The 21,515-nt window shown below is 41.0% G+C and overlaps 1 protein-coding gene across 1 annotated transcript; it reads right to left on the bottom strand.

Moving 5' to 3' along the window:
* Window positions 1-900: 900 nt before the first annotated feature.
* oafa (OAF homolog a (Drosophila)) lies at window positions 901-17,600 on the bottom strand. The gene is made up of 4 exons (XM_037775938.1): window positions 17,358-17,600; window positions 3,859-3,993; window positions 3,547-3,727; window positions 901-2,794 (listed from the first exon to the last, which is right to left on the bottom strand). The coding sequence occupies exons 1-4, from the start codon at window positions 17,598-17,600 to the stop codon at window positions 2,520-2,522; spliced, it is 834 nt and encodes a 277-aa protein (XP_037631866.1). The 3' UTR covers window positions 901-2,519.
* Window positions 17,601-21,515: the final 3,915 nt, after the last annotated feature.

Below are 21,515 nucleotides of genomic sequence, written 5' to 3'. Positions count from 1 at the left end.
TCCTGCATGAAACCCACAAGGGTAACTGCTATAGGGCCAACATGTAAACCGTGGACAAACCCACTTACAACCCATATTTCAGCCCATGTAGTCCCCATGTAGTACCCACATAAAACTTAAAGCTGGGACTAAGATTGGTCTTGGGTATGTTGGCCAGTTGGGGCCCACATAACACCAATTGTAATCCTGCATGGAATCCATGTGGGCAATTGACATTGGACCATTATGGAACCCGTGGACAATCCCATATAGGGCCCATTTTTCAGCCCATTTACTACCCACATGGGCCCCACATACAAATGTTGGCTGGGTGGGGGCTGCATAGTGGTTTTGTGGTTGCAGGTAACATCTTATCTGCATGATCTGGGTTGAAACCCTGGGGGTAAGTGTCAACAAGCAATGGAGTCCCCACCCCTTGCTGCAGGTGTATACCTGTGTCTAATAAAGACTAGGGATGCACCGATACAGGATCGGATATTGGGCTGATACTGACTCAAATAGCTGGATCGGATATCGGTGACAATGTGGCCGATCTATTAAATTAAATTTTATGTTTATATACTATATACATTATAGACTGGAATTTTAATTCCTGTTTAAGTTTTGACCAATTTTGTTGCTGCATTAAAAAGGTTTACACTTGATTGTAATTCCTGTTAATTTTGAAGATTCAAGTCTGATGTTGCCTCACACATAAAATAATAATCCCAGTCACTTCCACACAGTGAGGCTTACAGCCATCTGATTAATTAAACACTGGTATTGGATCAGTACTTGGTGTCGGCCGATACCCAAGCCCAGGTATCAATATCGGGACTGAAAAAGTCAGATCGATGCATCCCTAATAAAGACATAAAATGTCCCCAAAATGCTCAAAAAATAAGTACTTACAATTGTATATGCAGTGCAAAGAAAGACTTTATTGAAACAATTCATGTAAAACTCAACTTTTAAAATGGTACATTACCTAACTGCTTAATTTTCTCCTTATGGCAACTTTTTACAACATATTCAAAACTCTTTCATAGAAAAAATATGTTTAAAAACTTAATCTACAATTACATAGCAAAGGTATCAGTGGAAATGTTAAGGCACTTGATCACCAGTAAAGGTCACAAATAGAAATGTTTCACTCATTTGGTTCTTTAGTTAGCAGGAGGACAAACCAACACACAAAACACAAAATGATCTTTTGATATGGCAGCGAAGACTGAAATGAAGATGGAGGTAAGACAAACCAAAATTATACTTTAACCTATTACTCTAAAGGACTGACAGACAAAATGAAATTTGGTCCCACAAGTTCAAGAAATGAATTACGCAAGAAACATTATCAGGGATTTGAGTTGCATAAATTATAGATATTTAACTGTTGACATGAACAGACAAACCAAAAACCAGAGTTTTGGCATTGGGATCCAACAAAAAACACAAGAAACAGAAACACTGTTTGACCAGAAGATGGCAGTATAGGTTATTAAAAAGGCCATAATGCAGTTTTAGTGAATCCTAACATGGAAAAACACCACAGTGAAGAGTCTGTCTCTAGAAACTGAAACATTACACCTTTCTTTTGAAAGTATTTCCTTGGACTTTGGTTTATTTTACACTTTAAACAGACTGAGAATGTGAGTGGTGGGCATGAGGTGTCCCCCGTGGGTATTGATGGGGCAAAGCAGAGCTACAACTGTCCTATTAAAGAAGATAATAAACCTGTTTATCCATTCACAAACATGAAGACGTGGCAACAAAAAAGCATGACATATGGATGAGTCTAGAAACAACATCCAAACTCCAAGAGGTTTAAATTTTCTGAAATGTGTTTATTGTTACTGAGGACCTGTGGTTTAGACTTTAAGAGCTTGTTTAATGCAAAAAAGACAAAAAAAAATAGTCCTCAATAATTTCACTTTGCAACCAAAATAAATAAAGCCAGCATTGAATAGGCGTTTCCTTTGTCAGCCAGCTTACAATGCTATAAACAGGCGTTTTGCTGTCTGTTTTTCACAGAGCTTTATAAGAATCCACCATCCATATTTTCCTTCACCAGGATGGTTTGTCCAGTAGGACTCTTGTGATCAGAGTGGGACTCTGTTGTTCCTTTGCTGGTGTTTAATTGACCGGAAATGCACTTTCCAGCTTCGTGCATACCGTAGTTTGTTTGGGAGGTTATTGTTGTTGGCATCTGCTCCAATAACTTCTCCATAAAAAGGCACACAAGTGACAGCTTCTTGGCAACGAAGCTGACAACGATATGTCGATATTTCCCAGAAAAGGCTTAAGGGTCCTCTCCGAAAGACGTGCTGCATCTCTCCTTCCTCAAAAGGTTTTAGTCTCATTTGGAACCTGAATTCATGTCTGTTTCAGCTTGGACATCTGGATCTCACTGCTCCCCCCACCTGAGACAGCTTCACTGAGCATCACATAAACCGAGGTCCAGTGTTACTGTGTTTACTTTGAATAGCATGACTGGGGGATAAAAATGTGTTTCTCTTTTCTTAACCATCCAGAACAAAATGCTAGGTCTCCTCGTCCCATAGACAAAGCTGTTTTTGGGGAACATAGTAAGTGAAATGGAAGCCCTTGCTGCAGCTCTTTATGCCACACTTGTAGGTCGAGCCTTTGCCCACAGTGTCCCGGCTGCGGCAGTACTTGAGCAGACACGGATACCACTCCAGACGCAGGCTGTATGTGCAGAGACATGGCTGCCACAAGTCTTTAGTAGAGTGACAGGCCTGGAAGCTGGGCGCCTCCGTTGTTTGGGGCAGGACCTCGAATATGGAGCCATCCACTCCTGTAACACAGACAGGAGAGAGCTTGTTGTATCAAAAACAAAAGCAAGCTATCACAGAGTTATGTGAATCTGATTTCACTCAATTAAAGACTGAATTGGCTAAAAAGAAGGGAGGTTGTGCAGTAAAAGAGGAGCTTTGTCATGCAAAAGAGATGCTACTGTGATTCCCTCCGCTGATAATGGTGCGGAGTGCTTGGTGAACCATGACCATCAACATTGTTTCCTCTGTAACAGTACTGTCAGTGGACAATAGTGCTGTCATATGGATTCTCCTCAGCTTGAACAATTTGGACTTCATTGCTATTAAGATACTGGATCCCACTGTAAAAAAAGGCCTTTAAAAACAAATACTTAATGTTCTCAAACCAGGTTAAGTGATTGTACAATAATGTCGCACGTTATTTCTTGGACTGTTGTTTCAAAGAAGATAAAAGTGGAAGATTTATCAGGAAGGTAAAGAGACAAGGGGGAAGGTAAACACAGATAGCATGAACAGTAATAGAGCCTTATCAACAAAAAGCCAGAGATAATGCTGGGGGTAATATCACTAAAATTAAGTGGAAAGAGGTGTTTGGGTGATAGAAACAGGAAAGATAGAGAGTGTCTGGGGAGATAAAGAGTGTCAGTGCAGAGATAGAGTGAATAGAGACAATCTGGGGGGGTCAGGAGAGACAGGAAAGAGATAGGAGAGCAGACAGACATTTCGCCGCCACAGAACTTCTGCCAAAAACAAACATAAGATGACTACTGACCTTTGTCCAGCCAGTGTTTGACGTCGGACTCCCTGGTGTAAATGGCCTCCCGGGCCTCGCTGCACATGTTGTGGATGTGGGAGCTGAGCTGAGAGGCCTGACTGAGATTGACCGCCGCGCTCATCATCAGCTGCTCCAGTCCTCTCCGCTCCTCCGCCAAGCGAATGGCGTGAGGATTTTTCTGTGCATACACAAACACAAATGATCAGCGTTCACACCCTCAGATGCTCTGAATATATACTGCAAACATTTAACTTTTCAAGAGCTGAAAATGTTGATAATGTAACACATTAATCCTGCTTGACGTCATACCTGTCTGAGACGCGCCATGGACTCGCTCGGGATGATCTCATTGCGGCTGAGGCGAGAGATGAAGCACAGCGCCTGGTACTGGTTCTGCCCTCTTTCCAGCTCGCCCAGGATAAGCGCACGGAATATCTTCACATCCTGCGAGAAGACACAAGGGATGAGAGATGACTGGCTGAACGGATAAACAGACGATTCCCAGAAGACACTGAAGCGAGGAATAATAACTCACAGTTTATATGTGCAGGCTCATACAGATTACAACAAATATTCTTTCCATTCCGGTACTTAGTGCGGCACTTTTTCCAGACACTCAAAGTAATTCAATATGTGGAGTTCAAAGATGTTCAAACAACGGTCTGTTGAAAGCAAAGAGGGGTTTATGTTCACGACGCTCATAGAGTCTCATCTGACAGTCTGTTGATACTTTTTATTGTCTGTAGGCCTGTGCGACGTTGCTCGAGTCGTGCTCTGGTTATTTGTACTGTCAAATTAAGGCTTGGGGCCTGTTTCTCTACAAACTTATCAGACTTTCCTCACATGCCGTAAAAAAGTCAGAAACATTTTACCACACTGTTTTATGTGGAACCGTAGAAGTAGGAAAATAGTGATAGTGGAGAATTCACCAAAAAAAAACTTGTTGCTGTTGGCAAGTGTGTGAGAGATCTGGCGCCAGACCCAAGGCCATAAAGAGTTCTGTGAGAGGGCATGCAAAGCATGATGGGAAGCTCCAACAGTGGGGAGAGCAGAGCAGCAGACCTGTCTTCCTATTCATCAGACACCCCCCCCACCCCCTCTTTGCTGGCTTCAGCTTCAAGACACACATAGTCCCAAACACCCCTCCTCCGCTTTTCACACACCCGTCTGAAGCAAACAGGCTGCAGAGGAGTAGCAGTTTGAAGGCTTTCACTCCCGGAGCAGGAGGGACTCTGGGATAGATAAACAGCCCCGAGATAACCCCATTGAGTTCTCCTTAAGCTCTTCTGTCCCACTTCCTGTATGCTGAAGTGTACACACTGGCAAGAAAGCAATACAACCTGACTTAGAAGAGTGTTTACGCTCCGTAGTTCTTTATAGACTACTTAGCATGATCACTGGTTCCTCATTCTAACAGACACCTTTGTCCTTGAAAAGAGTTTCTGGCAGGCGTACAATACAAACATGGGCATTACACAAGACAATCATTTGATACTATTTGACCTTTGGAATGCAAATTACTGAGCAAATATTGATCCACAGCCTGCATGTGATATTAAACTCTAGTGAGCTGATCAATGTATTAAAACATGGCGTCGAAGGACTGTAGAAACACAGAGTATAGATGTTGCCATACTATGACCCTGTGGTTTTTTACAAAAAGAACAAAGTCTGAATGATCAGAGAGAATGTCAAAGCTTTAGGAGGCATGAATACATCACAGCGAAGAGAGTGAGATGTAAGGAAAGAGGGAGCACAATGCCGACAGAGAGGACGGCCATGAGTGCCATTTCCCCTCAAGTGTAGGGAGACGCGGAGGCCACGACTTCAAGACCTCCCATATTGCAGACACATGGCGCTACGCTAGGACACAGTGTGTGTACGTAGGCAGAGAGCGAGGGAAAGACGAGGGGAAGGCATTTGTGTCAGCCACATAGATTTGCCCCAGGGCTCTCTGGGTAATTACAGAGAAGCAGGGCAGCTCCACAAACTCTGCTTCTTTGGAACTTACTCAATGGCGTAGCGGTGTAGACGCTGAAATCTCCTCCTCCTCTGGTGTCATTATGTGTCCAGATTAATGATTGTCTACTTCTGCTGCCCTGCATTTGGGTTTAGTTCGAAAAGGGCGAGGTGAGAGCATTTCACTTATTCTGATGTAACTTTGTGTCAAGTTGAATCATCTGCACACAATAGAAAATCTTGAAAAAAAGGTTTGAAATTTTGGGAAATGCACTTATTTTGCTTTCTTGCGGAAAGTGTTGGATGAGAAAAATGATACCACTCTCATGCCTGTATGATAAATATGAAGCTACAACCTGCAGTCGATTAGCTTAGCTTAGCATTAAGATTGGAAACAGAGGGAACCAGCTGGCCCGGCTCCAATCTCGGAGCCCATCGGCTATAGGTCTGATGGCGGATAAACCTCTGGGGGCAAGGGGCTGTATTTCTTGGGTTCTGGTATAGCCAGCGGATATCCGGGCCCAAAACTTCCTTTTCCGTGCCGCTCATTGTTTACAGTCCGATTAGCAACTTGAGATGCTAATCGGAAGATTGAGATTGGAGTTGGAGTTGAGAGACGATGGGTACGATCGGATGGTTTCACAAGTAGCCAGTTTACACGATAATCTTTAACCAATGAAAAGCTAAATCATCGTCAGACGATAGCTGGTGGGTTCCCAGATTGAATTTGGGTCGCTCTCCACACTGACTATACAGTAGCTACCTGGGTTGTGTCTAGAAGGTAACTCACAATTTGGGAAACTCTCACAAGATGTTTAAGGTTAGGATAGGTCGTCGGGCACCGAGTCTCACGAGAGTATTTGCAAGTTTTTTACACATTTTTGCAATTTACTGGTTACCTTCTAGACACGACAGTTTGCCTGCATTCAACCAAAACCTGCTTGAATGTGATTGGTCAATACTACTGACTACAAATGGAAATGCTTCCAATACCAAAAATCTTTCCCATTGCCTCCGAAGGTAACAAAATCCGCCTAACAGCATCTCTAAAGTTTACCAATTGAGACATTATATGTGGTTTGTTTAATCTTAACAAAAACTGAATTGTAAATAGGACAATTTGTGGTTTCGATCTTCCCATCTACCTCTCTCATCTAGCCCTCCAACTATTCGTTTAATTATACAGGTAGCACTGAATAAAAGACACAGTAAAATATTTCTGTCTACAGCCAACTGTTAAGGGAAATTAAATGTAATCGTGGCCTTTAAATGGCAATAACAAACCAGTGTTGATATCTTAGTGGTTTATGTGCCGCTGAGATAATAATCAGCGTGGCTCCTGAAAGCAAAAAGAGTAATAACAATGACATCATCTCGCCACATCTCCATCCAGACAGAAGCTGCTGGATTCAACCGTTTGTTTGGACAAGACGAGCCTCACTTGTGCCTGCCTGAAACCGGCGCTGGCACATGCATACACTGACTCGTTTGTGCGGACACACACTCAAAAAAGTGTGATGAAAGAAAACGCAGCAAAATAGTGAAATGTGTGATTAAAGGAGGTTTTACACTTGTTGTGATGACAGGAGAGAGAGAACTGACTGATCAAACAATAGCTACCTCTTTTAAAATTTGCAAAGTGGGCTGATGGAGTGCAGGGAATTATGCAAACTGCCGATGGGGGAAGATACTGGTACTGTATGACTTTGACAGGATATCAGACAAATATGATAGAGGCAGGTGTCAAGCTCCTGTGGGATATCAGGGGGTAACAAATGGCTTCCTGTTGTGGCAGAACCTGCTTCATTTGTGCTATGGGAGGAGATAAAGTTTCAGCGTTCAAAAATCCCAGATTATGAAACAGTAGACAAAGTTAAAGCAGGTTATGACACATTTGAGTAGGCAAACTTTTGGACATCATAGTCGAGTGGGCCTGCTGGAGCTTGAAAATGAGCAAGTCCACTTGAATTCACAAGAACTCCTTAAAGTAGTGAAGCCTATACCAGGAAAATGAGTCACCCCCTAAAAGTACATGTCCACAGAGCTATGTAAAATGAAAGGTCTGCAGACCAACATTTAGAGAAAATCACCAGGTGCGGACATTAAGAATTAAAAGAGTGACATTTGGCCCTCTTGAAAAAGGCGGGTAATACCATAATCAAAGGACAGCGAAGCCTTGAGTTTTTCCCCGACCAGAGAGCAGTGTAAATGTCAGCACGGCTATAAATAATCCACACAAGTACAGATTCCAGAGCATTGCTCCTTGACACCCGGGACTTAGTCCGTTTGCAGACAAACTACCACTGGCCAGCAGCCAAACACAAGTCTGTATTCATGCAACCCGACTAGTGGGTCATACTAAGACCTGTTAAACAGGAGAGAGGTGGGGGGGCTGTTTCACTGGTGGTTACCTTTGGTGGGCCAGGTTATTTAAGAGGTGCACAAAAGCCTATTCAGACACTCAAAGGGTGCCATTTACAGTGAACATTCTCCATCACTGTAGTTGTAACCCAGCTAGCCAAAATGCGCCCTCTTCACAGAGGACATACCTGGTTTACTGGCTGTGAAAACGAGAGCTTTGAGAGCAGTTTAAATGTACTACTGCATGTACGTCTCACTTTGGGAGCAATACTAACGGTACCAACTCACACTTGCACGAGCGGATGGACTTTGAAACACAAACACAAACGCATAGACGCACGGACACACAAACACAAACAGTGTGCCAGTAGCTATCCCCTGTGCAGGAGGTCCTTCCTGTTTTCCAATCCCCCCTAAGACCCTGTCTGTTGATAAGGCCGATGGCTGGCCACGCTCTGATGAGTCATTGGGGATCACTGTGGGTCCGCCTGGGTATTTGAGTTGGTATTTTTTTTTTCAAACAAGCTGTTAGAGCTGGAGCCAAAAAAGTTTCTGACATATTAAAAACAACAACTAGATTTTAACACTACAACAGCTAATGAACACAAATCTATGACGCTAAAATAAAAGCTCTGTTTCAGCATTAATCCGGCTCCCAGTTTATCCTTTTGGCCTATATTTGCAGAGACATAAGTGATGAAATGTTGTATTTACTTTTAGGGACCCCTAACCTGCCCAAATGGCTCGGCCTCCCCCTTTAAAAACAACATACGGATTTAACATGTTTGGTGATGGGGAGGATATTTGCCTTGGTGCATGAGGGGAGCCCAGGTGTAGGCAGGGATTAAAGATCATGTTGGGAGGCAGAGGGGGAGAGAGAGGCGTGAGACAGACTCACACAGACAAAAGCAGCGGGAGAAAAGCCGCTGCGCTAAGAAATGCTTGAGTTGAAGCTAATTACATCGGCTCCAAAGGCAGGAATGTGGAGTCACATTTGGGGCTTGGTCACACCTGGCTGTCCAAAGAGCGAACCAATTAGTAAACAGTGGCAGTGAATGGACAATACAAACACTGGAGGCCGCGGAAAGAAAGGTGTTGCCCTTCTCCTGACAGCAGTGGAAGGTAACTTAGAAATACAGCCACAGAAACTCTGATTTAAACTTTAAAAGTCTTCAAACCTGTGCAAAGTATGTGCAGGCCACAACCAGGGAACTACTCATTCACACAGAATCTGGATACAATTATCCAGACACCAAAACTGTTTATGGAGACTTTGCATTCAGGAAATGAGAGGGACACAAACACTGGGTGCTAACAGTGAAGGAAATGAGGCAGATAGATAAGGCGTAAACAATAGAGAGGGCTACAGCCCCCATTCAGCCTCTAATAGTTGTCCCACAGCTTTCATATCCTGTTGCAGGGGACACACAAACAGCTATTTAATGAGAAAGCATTTAGAAACAATGGTATCCTATCAACTATATCTCATTAGTAATATCTTTATGGCGGATATTTGAATAATTCTGTCTATTTCAAAGCCTTATATGCAACTATACTTAAACGACCAACACAAAAATTTAATTCTTACATTTAAAATGTCATTAAACAAGTTTGAATGTAATCCGTGTTTGTGTGAACTGTCATCTGAGTAAGAGAAAAAACAGGAGAGGTCAGTTTTACGAATCTATTTGGAAAATGCGACTTGCAAAAGTCTCCTTTAAACAGGAAAACCAAGCAGTATTCTTTAAAATATTTTCATCCCTTTCTTTTCTAGACTTTCCTTGCTTTTTTCAGACAATACAAGCAGTGTTTTATGGCTGGAAAAGTAACACGAAAGCAGTTTATTTGACAAGAAGAAGGATGATGTAATACCCTCCCAGGTGTAGACCCCTATAACTTTAGCACCGGAACTGACTGAGCTGTCACAGGGGTGAAGCCAAACACAATAAATTAGTTTGAAACTGACCAGGCTGAGCCAGCCAAAAGGACACAGCCATGAATTTGACAAAAGGACACCTCAGGACACTGTGTTGAAAACAGAACAGGAGCTTTGGCAGAGTAAACCCTTTGTTTGGCTTTTTTGTTGCCAACTGCAATCTCAAAACCTCTGAGGTAGTTTGAAATGATTACAACTATGCACAATGCAAGCCACAACTACTGTCTTCTTGTGCTTCAAAGGCCACAGCATCCTGCAGTAAACCGTCCCTGATCATTGGAAACAATTTAAAAAAAGGTGTCTCTCTCCGCTGTGTCCTCTCTCCCTGCATGACTGTGGGAACGGGAAGTATTTCTTTATCCGCAGCATTACAGACGAACATCTGGCCAGCTGGCGGGAGGAAGATAAAGGATAAAGACATCAACAGGGGCTGAGGGGCCACGAGAGGCCAAAGGGGGCCAATGCGGGGCCTTGAAGGGCCACAACAAGGCCACAGAAGAAGCCATTTTGCTGGGATTCAGAGTCAGCAGGGAACAAAGGGTGGCGAGGATAAAGATTAAGTGTGGGTTCATCTGTGAAAGGGTCTGCTGCCTGCACACATTGTAATGAAAGAAACAGAAACAGCGTAAAAAACAACCCACATCTGAAATAATTTCAGGTAAAATGTGTAATCTGTGTATTTGAGTAACCTCACAGGACCTTAATGTACTCAAATTCCAAGTAACATGTCAGAGACAGAGATCACTTTCTACCTCTGAATCACGCATCTTGTTTTAGTGCGCAGTAACTTATCTGTGCCGTTTCTCTCTCCCACACTGAAAGGAGCCATAGCATGAAAAGGAAAACTGAGTAGGAGGAGAGGTTTTCTAAGGTAATGCGCAAAGTAAACAAAGGCTCAAATATCTGGGTTAAGGAGAAGAAACAGACTCACTCAAATAGATGATTTCACTGAGCGTTGGTGACTCGCAGATGACTCACTGTGACCTTTCACAACCTTTCACATCAGTGGAGAAGAAAGCTCATGTGCCCCTAAACTGTGTCTGAACAACAACAACATTTCCCAGAACAGGTGACACTTACCTGTGAAAAAGACTTTACAAGTTTGTGCAAGTGACACAGTGGGATGGTGTGTCAGGATTGAGTGGGAGGCAAAGTGTGGCAGTCAAAAAGAAAGAAAAAAACAAGTCATGAAATGTGGTGACTGCACTGCACCGACTTGCAACTGATGTACAATACTTGCCATCGGGGAGAAACAACCAGCAGTTGCTTCATTTGGCAAACAACGTCATTTCCCACAAACAAAATGGGATTGTCAGCGAGCCTCCCACACAGGAGAGAGTCTGACTAATAGTTAATAAAGGCCACAGCCAAAAACCATTTGTACAATTTTGACATCATGTGATACAGTATGTGAAGGCTGATACTGTGCTGTATATCCCAAAGGGAGGGGACAAAGAAAGGCCGACCAACCTGCCTCCCCACCCCCAACTCTCCTCTTGTGTTTGACATAGCACATGAGGGTGTGTGAAGAATCTCCAATCCATTCTCACAGCGAGCTTACTGTTGGGCGTATCCATAAAGCCTCTGTGCTTTGAAGACAATCAGAATATACGCTAGAGTGTACTGACCTGAGCAGACCTGCTCCGGGCAGAAACACAATCCTATTTATAAGGCCGAAATGAAATGAGAATCAATAAAAACAGCAAGAGAGCTCATTCTCACCAGGGCGCCATTGTTGACAAAATCCAGACCCATTTATCATGATAGTGTGAGATAGTGAGTGTCAAGTGAGCTCCAACATCTGTTGCTCGCGTGACCCATCAGCAGAGCGAGGGGTCACTCTCATGCCACGTCTACACTGATGATGTGGATGCATTTTCAACTGTTCAGCACAGACAAATACTTTGGTAATAGTTTGATGTTGTATTATGGATAGCAATAATGAAGCTTTTTGAAAGCTACTGGCTTAAGTGGCTTATGCATCCCCAAAAGACAATGTTTAAAGGGGACATGTCATGCTCATTTCCAGGTTCATACATGCATTTTGGGTTTCTACTGGAACATGTTTACATGCTCTAATGTTCAAAAAACACATTATTTTTCTCATATTGTCTGTCTGAATATACCTGTATTCACCCTATGTCTGAAACGCTCCGTTTTAGCGCCTGTCTCTTTAAGCCCACTTCCCGAAAAAGCACAGGTTGCGTTCAAATTTCCATACTAACATGCTTTAGTACGCTAAAACAGTATGTGAGATTTTTTTGTATGTCCTAAACCTTAGTATGAAAGTAATAGTACGCGAAATTGCATAATATTTTCGGTGAAATATTACAGTATGCAAACACTGGACACAACGGCGGCATAAATATCCCACAATGCAATGCGGTAGTGATGACGTTGTTTATAAAGGACGTCAATAACACTTCAATATAATCTAGTATAACATTTCACATTACTAGGTGCAATATTTGTTTTAATTAGTTCAGACTATGTGATTCTCACAAATCATCATTTTGGTCACATGAGGTTGGCACAGGCTATAAATTACATAAATTACTGCTCATTGTGTCCAAAAAGATACATACTACTGTTTATTCACACAAAAGTATGTTGAATTAAAGTACACATATTGGGTATGTAATGTAAACATTTTTATTTCGGACGCATCCCCAGTCTGCTCCGGTTGGCTAGCGAGAAAAATATGGTGCATCTTTGCAAAGGTAGTTCTCAAGCCGTGTGTAGAAATACTCAGATGGGGGTGATATATTCTAATGAGCATGCATGTGACATAGGAAGGGGAGCCAAATCTGAATGGCTTGTTGAATCACATGTTTTCTGATCTTGGCAGCCCACAAAAAACTGACTGGGTTGTCTTATTTCACAGTTTGTGGGTTGGTAGGCACAAGCACTAGAAAAGTATGTTTTTCATGATATGTCCCTTTTAAGCACTTTTCAACTTTTTCGGCATTTCTGTGAGGACAGCAGACTGTTAGAACATGATCTGTGTGGGTGGAAAGCTTTCCAAATTTAAAACAGCCTTTTCAAATTATTCTGCATTCGTGAGGCCAAATATTTCTTCAATCTTTAAATAAATCAAAACAGAATAAAATTATGTTAAAACTGTCATCACAGATGTTTTATCATAGAGCCAAGGTGCATGTAACTATAGATGCACAAAGATGTGCACTGTTGCATCCCAGAAATGAAACCTCCTTCAAGTGTTAACTCAGCCGAGAGGCCTGTGAAGTCACTCACATTCCTGCATTGATCAAACCCACTGGTTACACATGAGACACACAGAGTACAGACTGATTAGCTCCTCTGACAAAGTTTCTACATCTGGAACGACCCAAAACAGCCTCTCAAGTATGAGAGACATTTCCTTTGGATTAAACTCTAAGACATGGTTTATGTTCAGCTCAAGGTCTTAGACTGTGTTAGACCATAAATTGTCGCAGTGGTTGCTGAAGGAAAAAATCTGCACTGAATCGGCAAACAACTTAGGAGGAATTGTCTGTTTTAGGCTTCAACAGCACCGACACTGAGCATGTCATCAGGATGTTACTGAAATGCAAACAGATTGCAGATGCAATTTTACATTATTTAGAATGGATTTGGCTATAAATACTTCACCGTGATGCCATAGGAATGGAATAGTGAGATTACTAATAAGTCCCTGAAGATTTGAGCAAGTTAAGCAACCTATACATGCAATTATAGAATACACAGTGGATGATCAACTCCTTCCCATGATGCATCTATTTCACAAAAATGATTCTTCAGTGGTTTGAGTTTAACAGGCGATAATATCTACGTGAAGAGATTTACTCAACATGACGCAGAGGTATTCTGAGCAAGCTAAACCACATCATCCTTTCCATATGTCCACATGCCTCCGGAGCAAACGTAACCATCCTGAAATCACAGCCCGGCTGATTCTCACACTGATTCATTGCTTGGATAAGGTTGACTAAACTTCCTGCAGCAGACCACTCCGCCTGTGTCTAATGACTATAGCATTTACCGTCACATCTTTGCCACGTATTCACAAAGCAGAAAAGAGCAAGACGGCTGCTGTCTGATGATTATTTACGGTAATGATCCGAGTGATGGCAAAGAAGAAGGGAAATGCTCGCTTTCTTAATGAGTAACTGGAATAATACTTTAACCTGTGGGGTACCTATCTATCCACCTCTATAGATCATTATAAACCTCCAGTGTTCAACATCTCTGTTAAAACGCTCTTCTTCCCACATGCGTTCATCTGGACTGTATATTCATGGCAGCTGGAAGTGACAGCTCTTCCAACTTTCCATAAATCTTGGAGATACTGCACAAGAGCTGAATGAAAACCACATGCAGGAGAAACTGAGGAGGAAGAAGTGAGCAAGAGACAGAGAGAGGGGGACAGGGGGAGGAAGAGACACAGACAGAAAGAAAGAAAGAAAGAAAGAAAGAAAGAGGGGGGCAGCGGAAAAGTAAAGTGATCTGAGAGGTTCTGTTGGCTTTATTCAAATAAACAAAACCATATGTGCATATGTATGTGTGCATGCGTGAAGGGACGCAGCAACGAGCTCCCTGCTCACAGATCAGTGTACGTCTCTTCATATCGGTGTGTGACCAATGATTGGGGGGCGACGGACTCGTCTCTTTCAACTCTAAATTAGCTGTTTTGGTTAGTGAACCAGACGTGCAGATCAAAAAGGTCAGACATGCCCACTTAATCCGGGTAAATCTCCCCCTTCACATCTCGCCAGCCTGTCAGCTTCTGTGTGACAGCAACCATCACAGACACATGCCTCTGCTCCGTGCGCCTCTGTGAGTCCACCCTCCCTTTACTCACTGCAGTTGTAGTTTTCCTTCCAGGATTGATATTTATGTGTCCCTGAGTAGTCATTGTCATAAGTGAAACCGTGTCATCTTTAAAAAAAAAACAAAAATCACAAATGTAGTAGTGGTCAGGGAGGGACACTTGATCTGCTGGTCTACTTTTAGAAGAATGCTAAATATGGCCGCTGATGATCAGCTCTGGGCGGAGGGGCTTTAGGTCCACTGGGGTGTGTGTAGACATCCACATCTAAGGAGCAGCAGCTGGCTTGACCTCTGTGGAACTCAAGCTGGGATGGAGAAAGATGAATGAAACTACTACTAAAAAAAAAAAGTTCTACTTTCGGGATGATTCCCTTTAAGCTTCAGATAGATTTTTGACCCTGCATCAGAGGCAGCTTGACCACCATTGTGGTTACCTGATTTCAGCCTTGATAAGAGTATGGATTTGGGGCTGATCTCATGATAAAAGGCATCTAGGAAAAAGGTAATTTCCTCCTACTTATCACACTTTGGTTTTGGGCTATAGACCAGTGGTTCCTAAAAGGACCCTTAAAATGACTCAAATAAGACCACGGACCCCCATTTGATAAGGTGTTGTCTCAGCTGTCCCTCCGCAACTAATAGGATTTTTTCTTTTAGATGTTTTATTACATACAGTGTATGAAACCAATTACCAAAATAGTCATAAATTCTGTTATTGTGTTACTTCTAGTGAAAATAAATGATTCCCCTTTTTGCCGGGGACCCCCTGGAACCCCTAGGGGTCCCACTGAAAACCACTGCTATAGACCCCATCACTATAGGGACATGACTTTTTAGATTTGTTAGGGCAGAGCTTTCTGGTCATGTGAGACAGACACACACCCTTCGTATTTTGAAGCTTCAATTAGGTGGAATGGTTATATGATTTAAATTAAATCAGTGGTTCCTATAAAGTGAAGGCTGAGGGTCCACTAACAGGACTCAGGAGGTCCCACATAGTCCCCAAAACAAGGAACATCGTTGATTTTGCCTAATTTTAAGCATGACCAAGAGTGGCTTTTAAACATTAAATGATCTGTCTGCATTACTATTACATTATTTAAAGGGGACATATTATAAAAAAGGGTGATTTTCATGTTTTTTTTATTATGAAGCAGGCTTAAGTCCTATATAAATACTGTGAAAGTATCGAAACACTCAATCCACAGGGAAATACACACAGCCTGTATTCAGAAACTCTACATTTGAAACAATCTGTCAGGATTTCTGTCCATTCGTGATGTCACAAATATACAATATTTAGACCCTTTACGCAGATTTAAACGTAAACATTCTAAATGTGTCCCAGTTTATTCCTGGTTGCAGTGTATGTGAATGTCATCAACTGACAAGAAGTACACATGGACCCAAGCTGTTGCCTAGCAACGTAATTCTATTGCAATTCCATCAAAATGCGCTAAAACGGAGCGTTTAAGACAGAGGGTAAATACAGGTATATTCAGGCTGACAGTATGAGGAAAATAAAGTTTTTTTTTAACATTACAGCATGTAAACATGTTCTAGTAGAAACACAAAATACAAGTATGAACCTGAAAATGAGCATGATATGGGACCTTTAATACATTATTTGACAACCACTAGTGAAGACCTCTCAAGAAGCCCTGATGCACCCCAGACAACCTTTGTGGGAACCAAGAACTGGGCTCAATAACAAGTTTTTTACAGTTATAAAATAGTTTGAGACCTTCTAACATCATCTTCCACCTCTCATATATATCCCCAGAGTGTCAGTATAACGTCCCCCCTGAAGGTTACAACAAGGTTTTAGTTGGGTTAGTAAACAGGACCAACTCTCTCTCTCACCTGCTTGAAGTCCGCCACAAAAGATATATAATATATAAAACAAAAAATCCAGTCAATGAAAAAAATAAATAAAGAAATGTGTCAGGAGAGGTCAGGAAGCCACAGGCTTATATACAAAGGACCTCCATCCCAACCCCAGGAGAAAAAAAACTATAACAAAAAAGGAAGAAAGATCTAAACTAACATAATTTTAAAAATACAACAAAAGCTAAACAACAACAAGTAAACAAAATGTGCAGAAAAATATCATCCTCCACATCTCATATATATCACCAGAGTGTCAGTATAACGTCCCTAACAGGACCCAGGAGGTCCCAAAGTCCCCAAAATAAGGAATCGGGTCATCTCTGATTTGGCCTAATTCTAAGCACGACCAAGAGTGGCTTTTAAACATTAAATGAACTGACTGCATTACAATTAAATTATTGAATACATTATTTGACAACCACTAGTGAAGACCTCTCAAGGAGCAAAACCAAGGTAACCAACCAGGGAACCAAGAACCAAGACCTGGGCTCAGTTGTAAAAGTTGTTTTTTGTTTTTACAGTTATACAGTAGTTTGAGACTTTCTAACTCTCATATATTTATGTTGTAGTAGAAACACAAAATACAAGTATGAACCTGAAAATGAGCATGATATGGGACCTTTAATACATTATTTGACACCCACTAGTGAAGACCTCTCAAGAAGCCCTGATGCACCCCAGACAACCTTTGTGGGAACCAAGAACTGGGCTCAATAACAAGTTTTTTTACAGTTATAAAGTAGTTTGAGACTTCCTAACATCATATATATCACCAGAGTGTCAGTATAACACCCCCCCTAAAGGGTACAACAAGGTTTTAGTAGGTTTAGTAAACAACACCACCTCTCACCTGCTTGAAGTCCGCCAGAAAAGTGACGAGCGTCCCGTCTCCCTGCTTGAACTCGAGCGATATGGAGTCCCTCTCACTGTCCGCCTCCAGGACCTCCTCGGTCACCAGTCCGTCAGCGAGCCGGACCCGGACCCGCAGCTCCGAACCGAGTCCCACAGCGACCACCAGCACCAGCAGCAGGGCGCAGAAGAGACGGCTCAGTATCCGAACCGGAGCCGCAGCAGACGCGCAACTCGCAAACATCCCCAAAAAACAGACGCAAAAACAACGGAACTATTTTATCTTGTCTTATTTCCCTTCATATTCATATAAAGTGTGGTTTTATAGGTCGCGCTTCCATATGGTCCCAGCACTTCATGGAAATCAGACGACAACCTCCTTTATAGGCTGCTACAATCTCTGCTTTTCACTTCCATTGGAAGTCTCTCAGTCCGGCGTGGAGAAGATCATGCGCATTTCACCTCCTCCCACAGTCCTATGATCGCACGTTGCTCCTCATTCTGCTTTGTGTTGATATTCCTCTTTTTTTTCTTTCTCCTCCTTTTGCAATTCATGCAGTCCCGTCACTTCCTATCCGTCGGTATCCCACACTGCTCTGCTGGCCTCCAAACTTTCTGTTGTGTGAGTGAGTGAGTGAGTGAGTGCATTGCAGTGAGTGAGTATAGTACCACCCTCTCCTCTGGAAACTCTGCCCATCCCCCTTAAGGCCTCATGTGATCCTCCTGCTCTCCAGCAAAGCAAAGGCTCAACTAATAATAATAATAACACCAAACACCCAACAATTATAACAAAAGGTGTTGTTGGGATTTGTTAAATCATATAGCTTTTGTGGATGCATGCTCTTATCATGTGTCATATATCACGTTTATTTTTATTTTTTGTTTATAGGTTATTTTGTATATTGTATATTGGTAGAAATTCAATTTTTTATATTTTTTACTGTTTACTTGCACCAACAAAACCAAAGCAAATTCCTAGTGTATACCTCTTACACCTGGCAATAAACACAATTCTGATTCTGATTCTGATTCTGATTCTGATTCTGATTCTGATTCTGGTTCTGATTCTGATTCTGATTCTGATGTGGGGGATAAATAAAAGACTGGGCAAACTATAACCTGCTGCTGGTGGTGATCAAAAAGCAAACACTGACTATAGTAGCTAAACAACATTATTATTATTAAAGATTTGTGTGTTATAGTAGATCCTCTTAAGTTTGCAACCCTTTTGATATCAAGATAAATATGATAAATGCAAACAATTTATGTCATACATTTTTGTTTCCCAATTGTTTGTTATCACTATTATGTAGTCACATTATTTCTTTATATTAATCTTGTCTCTAGGTGGATGCTTCAGATAAACCCAGTGGGTTTTTTGCCTCTTCCTGCACTGTATATTATTTTTTTTGTTGTTATGTTGTATAGTCTTAAATTGTGCAAAACAAATAAACAAATAAACAAATAAACAAAAATTGCTAAACAACATTATTATTATTAAATATTTGTATGTTATAGTAGATCCTCTTAAGTTACTCTTACTCTTTTCATATCAAGATAAATATGATAAATGCAAACAATTTATGTCATAAATTTGTTTCACTGTCATCTTATTGTTTATACTTTTTTTATTTATCATTATCCTTATAGTGTTTATTTTACTATATTTTGTTTAATCAACATTTTATTGTTGATCATTATCTCTTTTATTCTATTTTATTCAAATTTCATTATTTTAATACAATCTGCTTATTTTGTGTAGTTTCATAATTTGTATTTATTTTTATTGTTATTTTTATTTCCTTGTATTTTATTATTAATTTTCTGTTGTGTGAGTGAGTGAGTGAGTGAGTATAGTACCACCCTCTGAAAACTCTGCCCATCCTCCTTAAGGCCTCATGTGATTCTCCTGCTCTCCAGCAAAGCCGGCTCAACTAATAATAATAACAACCCCCCAACAATTATAACAAAAGGTGTTGGTGGGATTTGTTAAATCCTATAGCTTTGTGGATGCTGCTCTGTGGAACAAACTTCCAGATGAGATCAAAGATGCACCAACAGTGGCCACTTTTAAATCTAGACTCAAGACCAAACTGTTCAGACGCTTTTCTTAATTGATCAAATGCTGCACTTTACTGTCTTTTGATTGTTTTTATTATCCTTTTTATTTTTTTATTTTAACTTATATTTTTATATTCTTTTATTCGTTTTTATCTTATGCACTTTGTGCTCTTTTATCTTGCTTTCATATATGTAAAGCACTTTGAATTGCCTTTGTGTATGAAATGTGCTATATAAATAAACTTGCTTTGCCTAGTCATGTGTCATATGTCATGTTTATTTTTATTTTTTGTTTATAGCTTATTTTGTATATTGTATATTGGTAGAAATTCTATTTTTTGTATTCTTATTTTATTCTTACGTTTTTATCTATTCTTTTGTTATTATACTGTTTACTTGCACCAACAAAACCAAAGCAAATTCCTACCTCTTACACCTGGCAATAAACACAATTCTGATAAATAAAAGACACGGGCAAACTATAACCTGCTGCTGGTAGTGATCAAAAAGCAAACACTGACTAGTAGCTAAACAACATTATTATTATTAAAGGTCCCATATTGTAAAAAGTGAGATTTTCATGTCTTTTATATTATAAAGCAGATTTAAGTGCGATATAAATACTGTGAAACTATCAAAACGCTCAATCTACGGAGAAACACACACAGCCCGTATTTAGAAATTGTGCGTTTGAAACAAGCTGTTAGGATTTCTGTCCATTTGTGATGTCAAAATATACAATATTTAGACCATTACACAGTTTTAAATGTAAACATTCCAAATGTGTCCCAGTTTATCTCCTGATGCAGTGAATGTGAATAACATCAGCTGACAGGAAGTAAACATGGACCCAAACTGTTACCTAGCAACGCAATTCCGTTGCCAGTCCTTTTAAATGCGGAGCGTTTCAGACAGAGGGTAAATACAGGTATATTCAGGCAGACAGTATGAGGAAAATAACGTTTTTTTTTAACATTACAGCATATAAACATGTTCTAGTAGAAACACAAAATACAAGTAAGAACCTGAAAATGAGCACGATATGGGACCTTTAAATATTTAAACTTTTGTAGACGAATATTTAAAAAAAAAAAAAATACATCCAAAGCCTTTAGAAAGGTGCCAAATAAATGTATGGCTTTTCCTGAAAAAAATTATTATGATTGTGAATTAATAATTAAAATATTTTTGGCGGGTCCAAAATGAATGTTTTGTTTATCTCTGTGGAAGATATCTGACATTTGGTTCCCACTTCTAACAAGGCTTGTGAGTCAATAGTATAACAACGTTGGTATCATGTGGCATCTCTGGGTCGTCAGGTAAAGTGGAAAAAACGGATAAATGGCTGAAGTTGATGGTAAGTGCCTAGCAATGACTTGTTGTGAAGTAAATGCAATGGAACGTGGGAGGGAGAATGCGACATCTAGTGGCTGAATGTTATCAATGTTATCAATAGCCCCTTTGGGAACTCACTGTTTTTGTTTTTCAGTTGTAGTCCAATGCATCTAATCTCCATGACATCCTTTTATTTATTTATTCAGTTGTGATAGCCTCTGAAATAAATCAGGTAATTATGACATTTGATTACAACATACGGTTGATTCCAGCTAAAGGAAAAATACAGTCACTCCTTTATTCTCCTGGAATGTTATTTAATTTTACGATGTCCTCGAGGGAAAGCCTGACAAGCAGAGGTGAGAGTTGCCAAACAGAGAAGCTGCCCATATGAAGAAATATCTCTGATCAAATGATAGATCACCACTATGTGTGCAGATAAAAGGTAGGATGACATCCCATGCAGCGCTAAACCACCTGAACAGTCGTGTTATCTCTGTCGGCCGACGCACTGCATTCTGGGTGGGCTGGTGACCCTAAATGTGGCAGGAACTTGAGTGCTGCTGAGACCAATAAGAGGTGGTCGCTCCAGTGAAGGGGAAAGCAAACAGAGAGGCTGTAAAGCAGAGCAAACATTGTTAGCTGGCAAAACCAAACGGGGCCCGGGACCCTGATAGACTGGAGGAGAGGAGGTTAGGCAAACACACCCCATTGTGACGGAGTTTAGTCTCAGGCTACGTCTTAGTTAGAGCGTTTAAATAGC

The sequence above is a fragment of the Sebastes umbrosus genome, chromosome 7, assembly GCF_015220745.1.
Source record: "Sebastes umbrosus isolate fSebUmb1 chromosome 7, fSebUmb1.pri, whole genome shotgun sequence".
Lineage (NCBI taxonomy): Eukaryota > Metazoa > Chordata > Actinopteri > Perciformes > Sebastidae > Sebastes > Sebastes umbrosus.
The sequence above is the reverse complement of the archived record's forward strand: the minus strand, read 5'-3'. Positions and strand labels throughout refer to the sequence as shown.

What these genes read in the sequence shown, in the direction of transcription:
- oafa (XM_037775938.1), bottom strand. Translation starts at nt 17,600, where the DNA reads ATGTTTGCGAGTTGCGCGTCTGCTGCGGCTCCGGTTCGGATACTGAGC. An exon ending in CCATGGCGCGTCTCAGACAG is followed by an intron (nt 3,728 to 3,858) that starts GTATGACGTCAA and finishes GTGTATGCACAG; the next exon opens with AAAAATCCTCACGCCATTCG. An exon ending in CAAACACTGGCTGGACAAAG is followed by an intron (nt 2,795 to 3,546) that starts GTCAGTAGTCAT and finishes TCTGTGTTACAG; the next exon opens with GAGTGGATGGCTCCATATTC.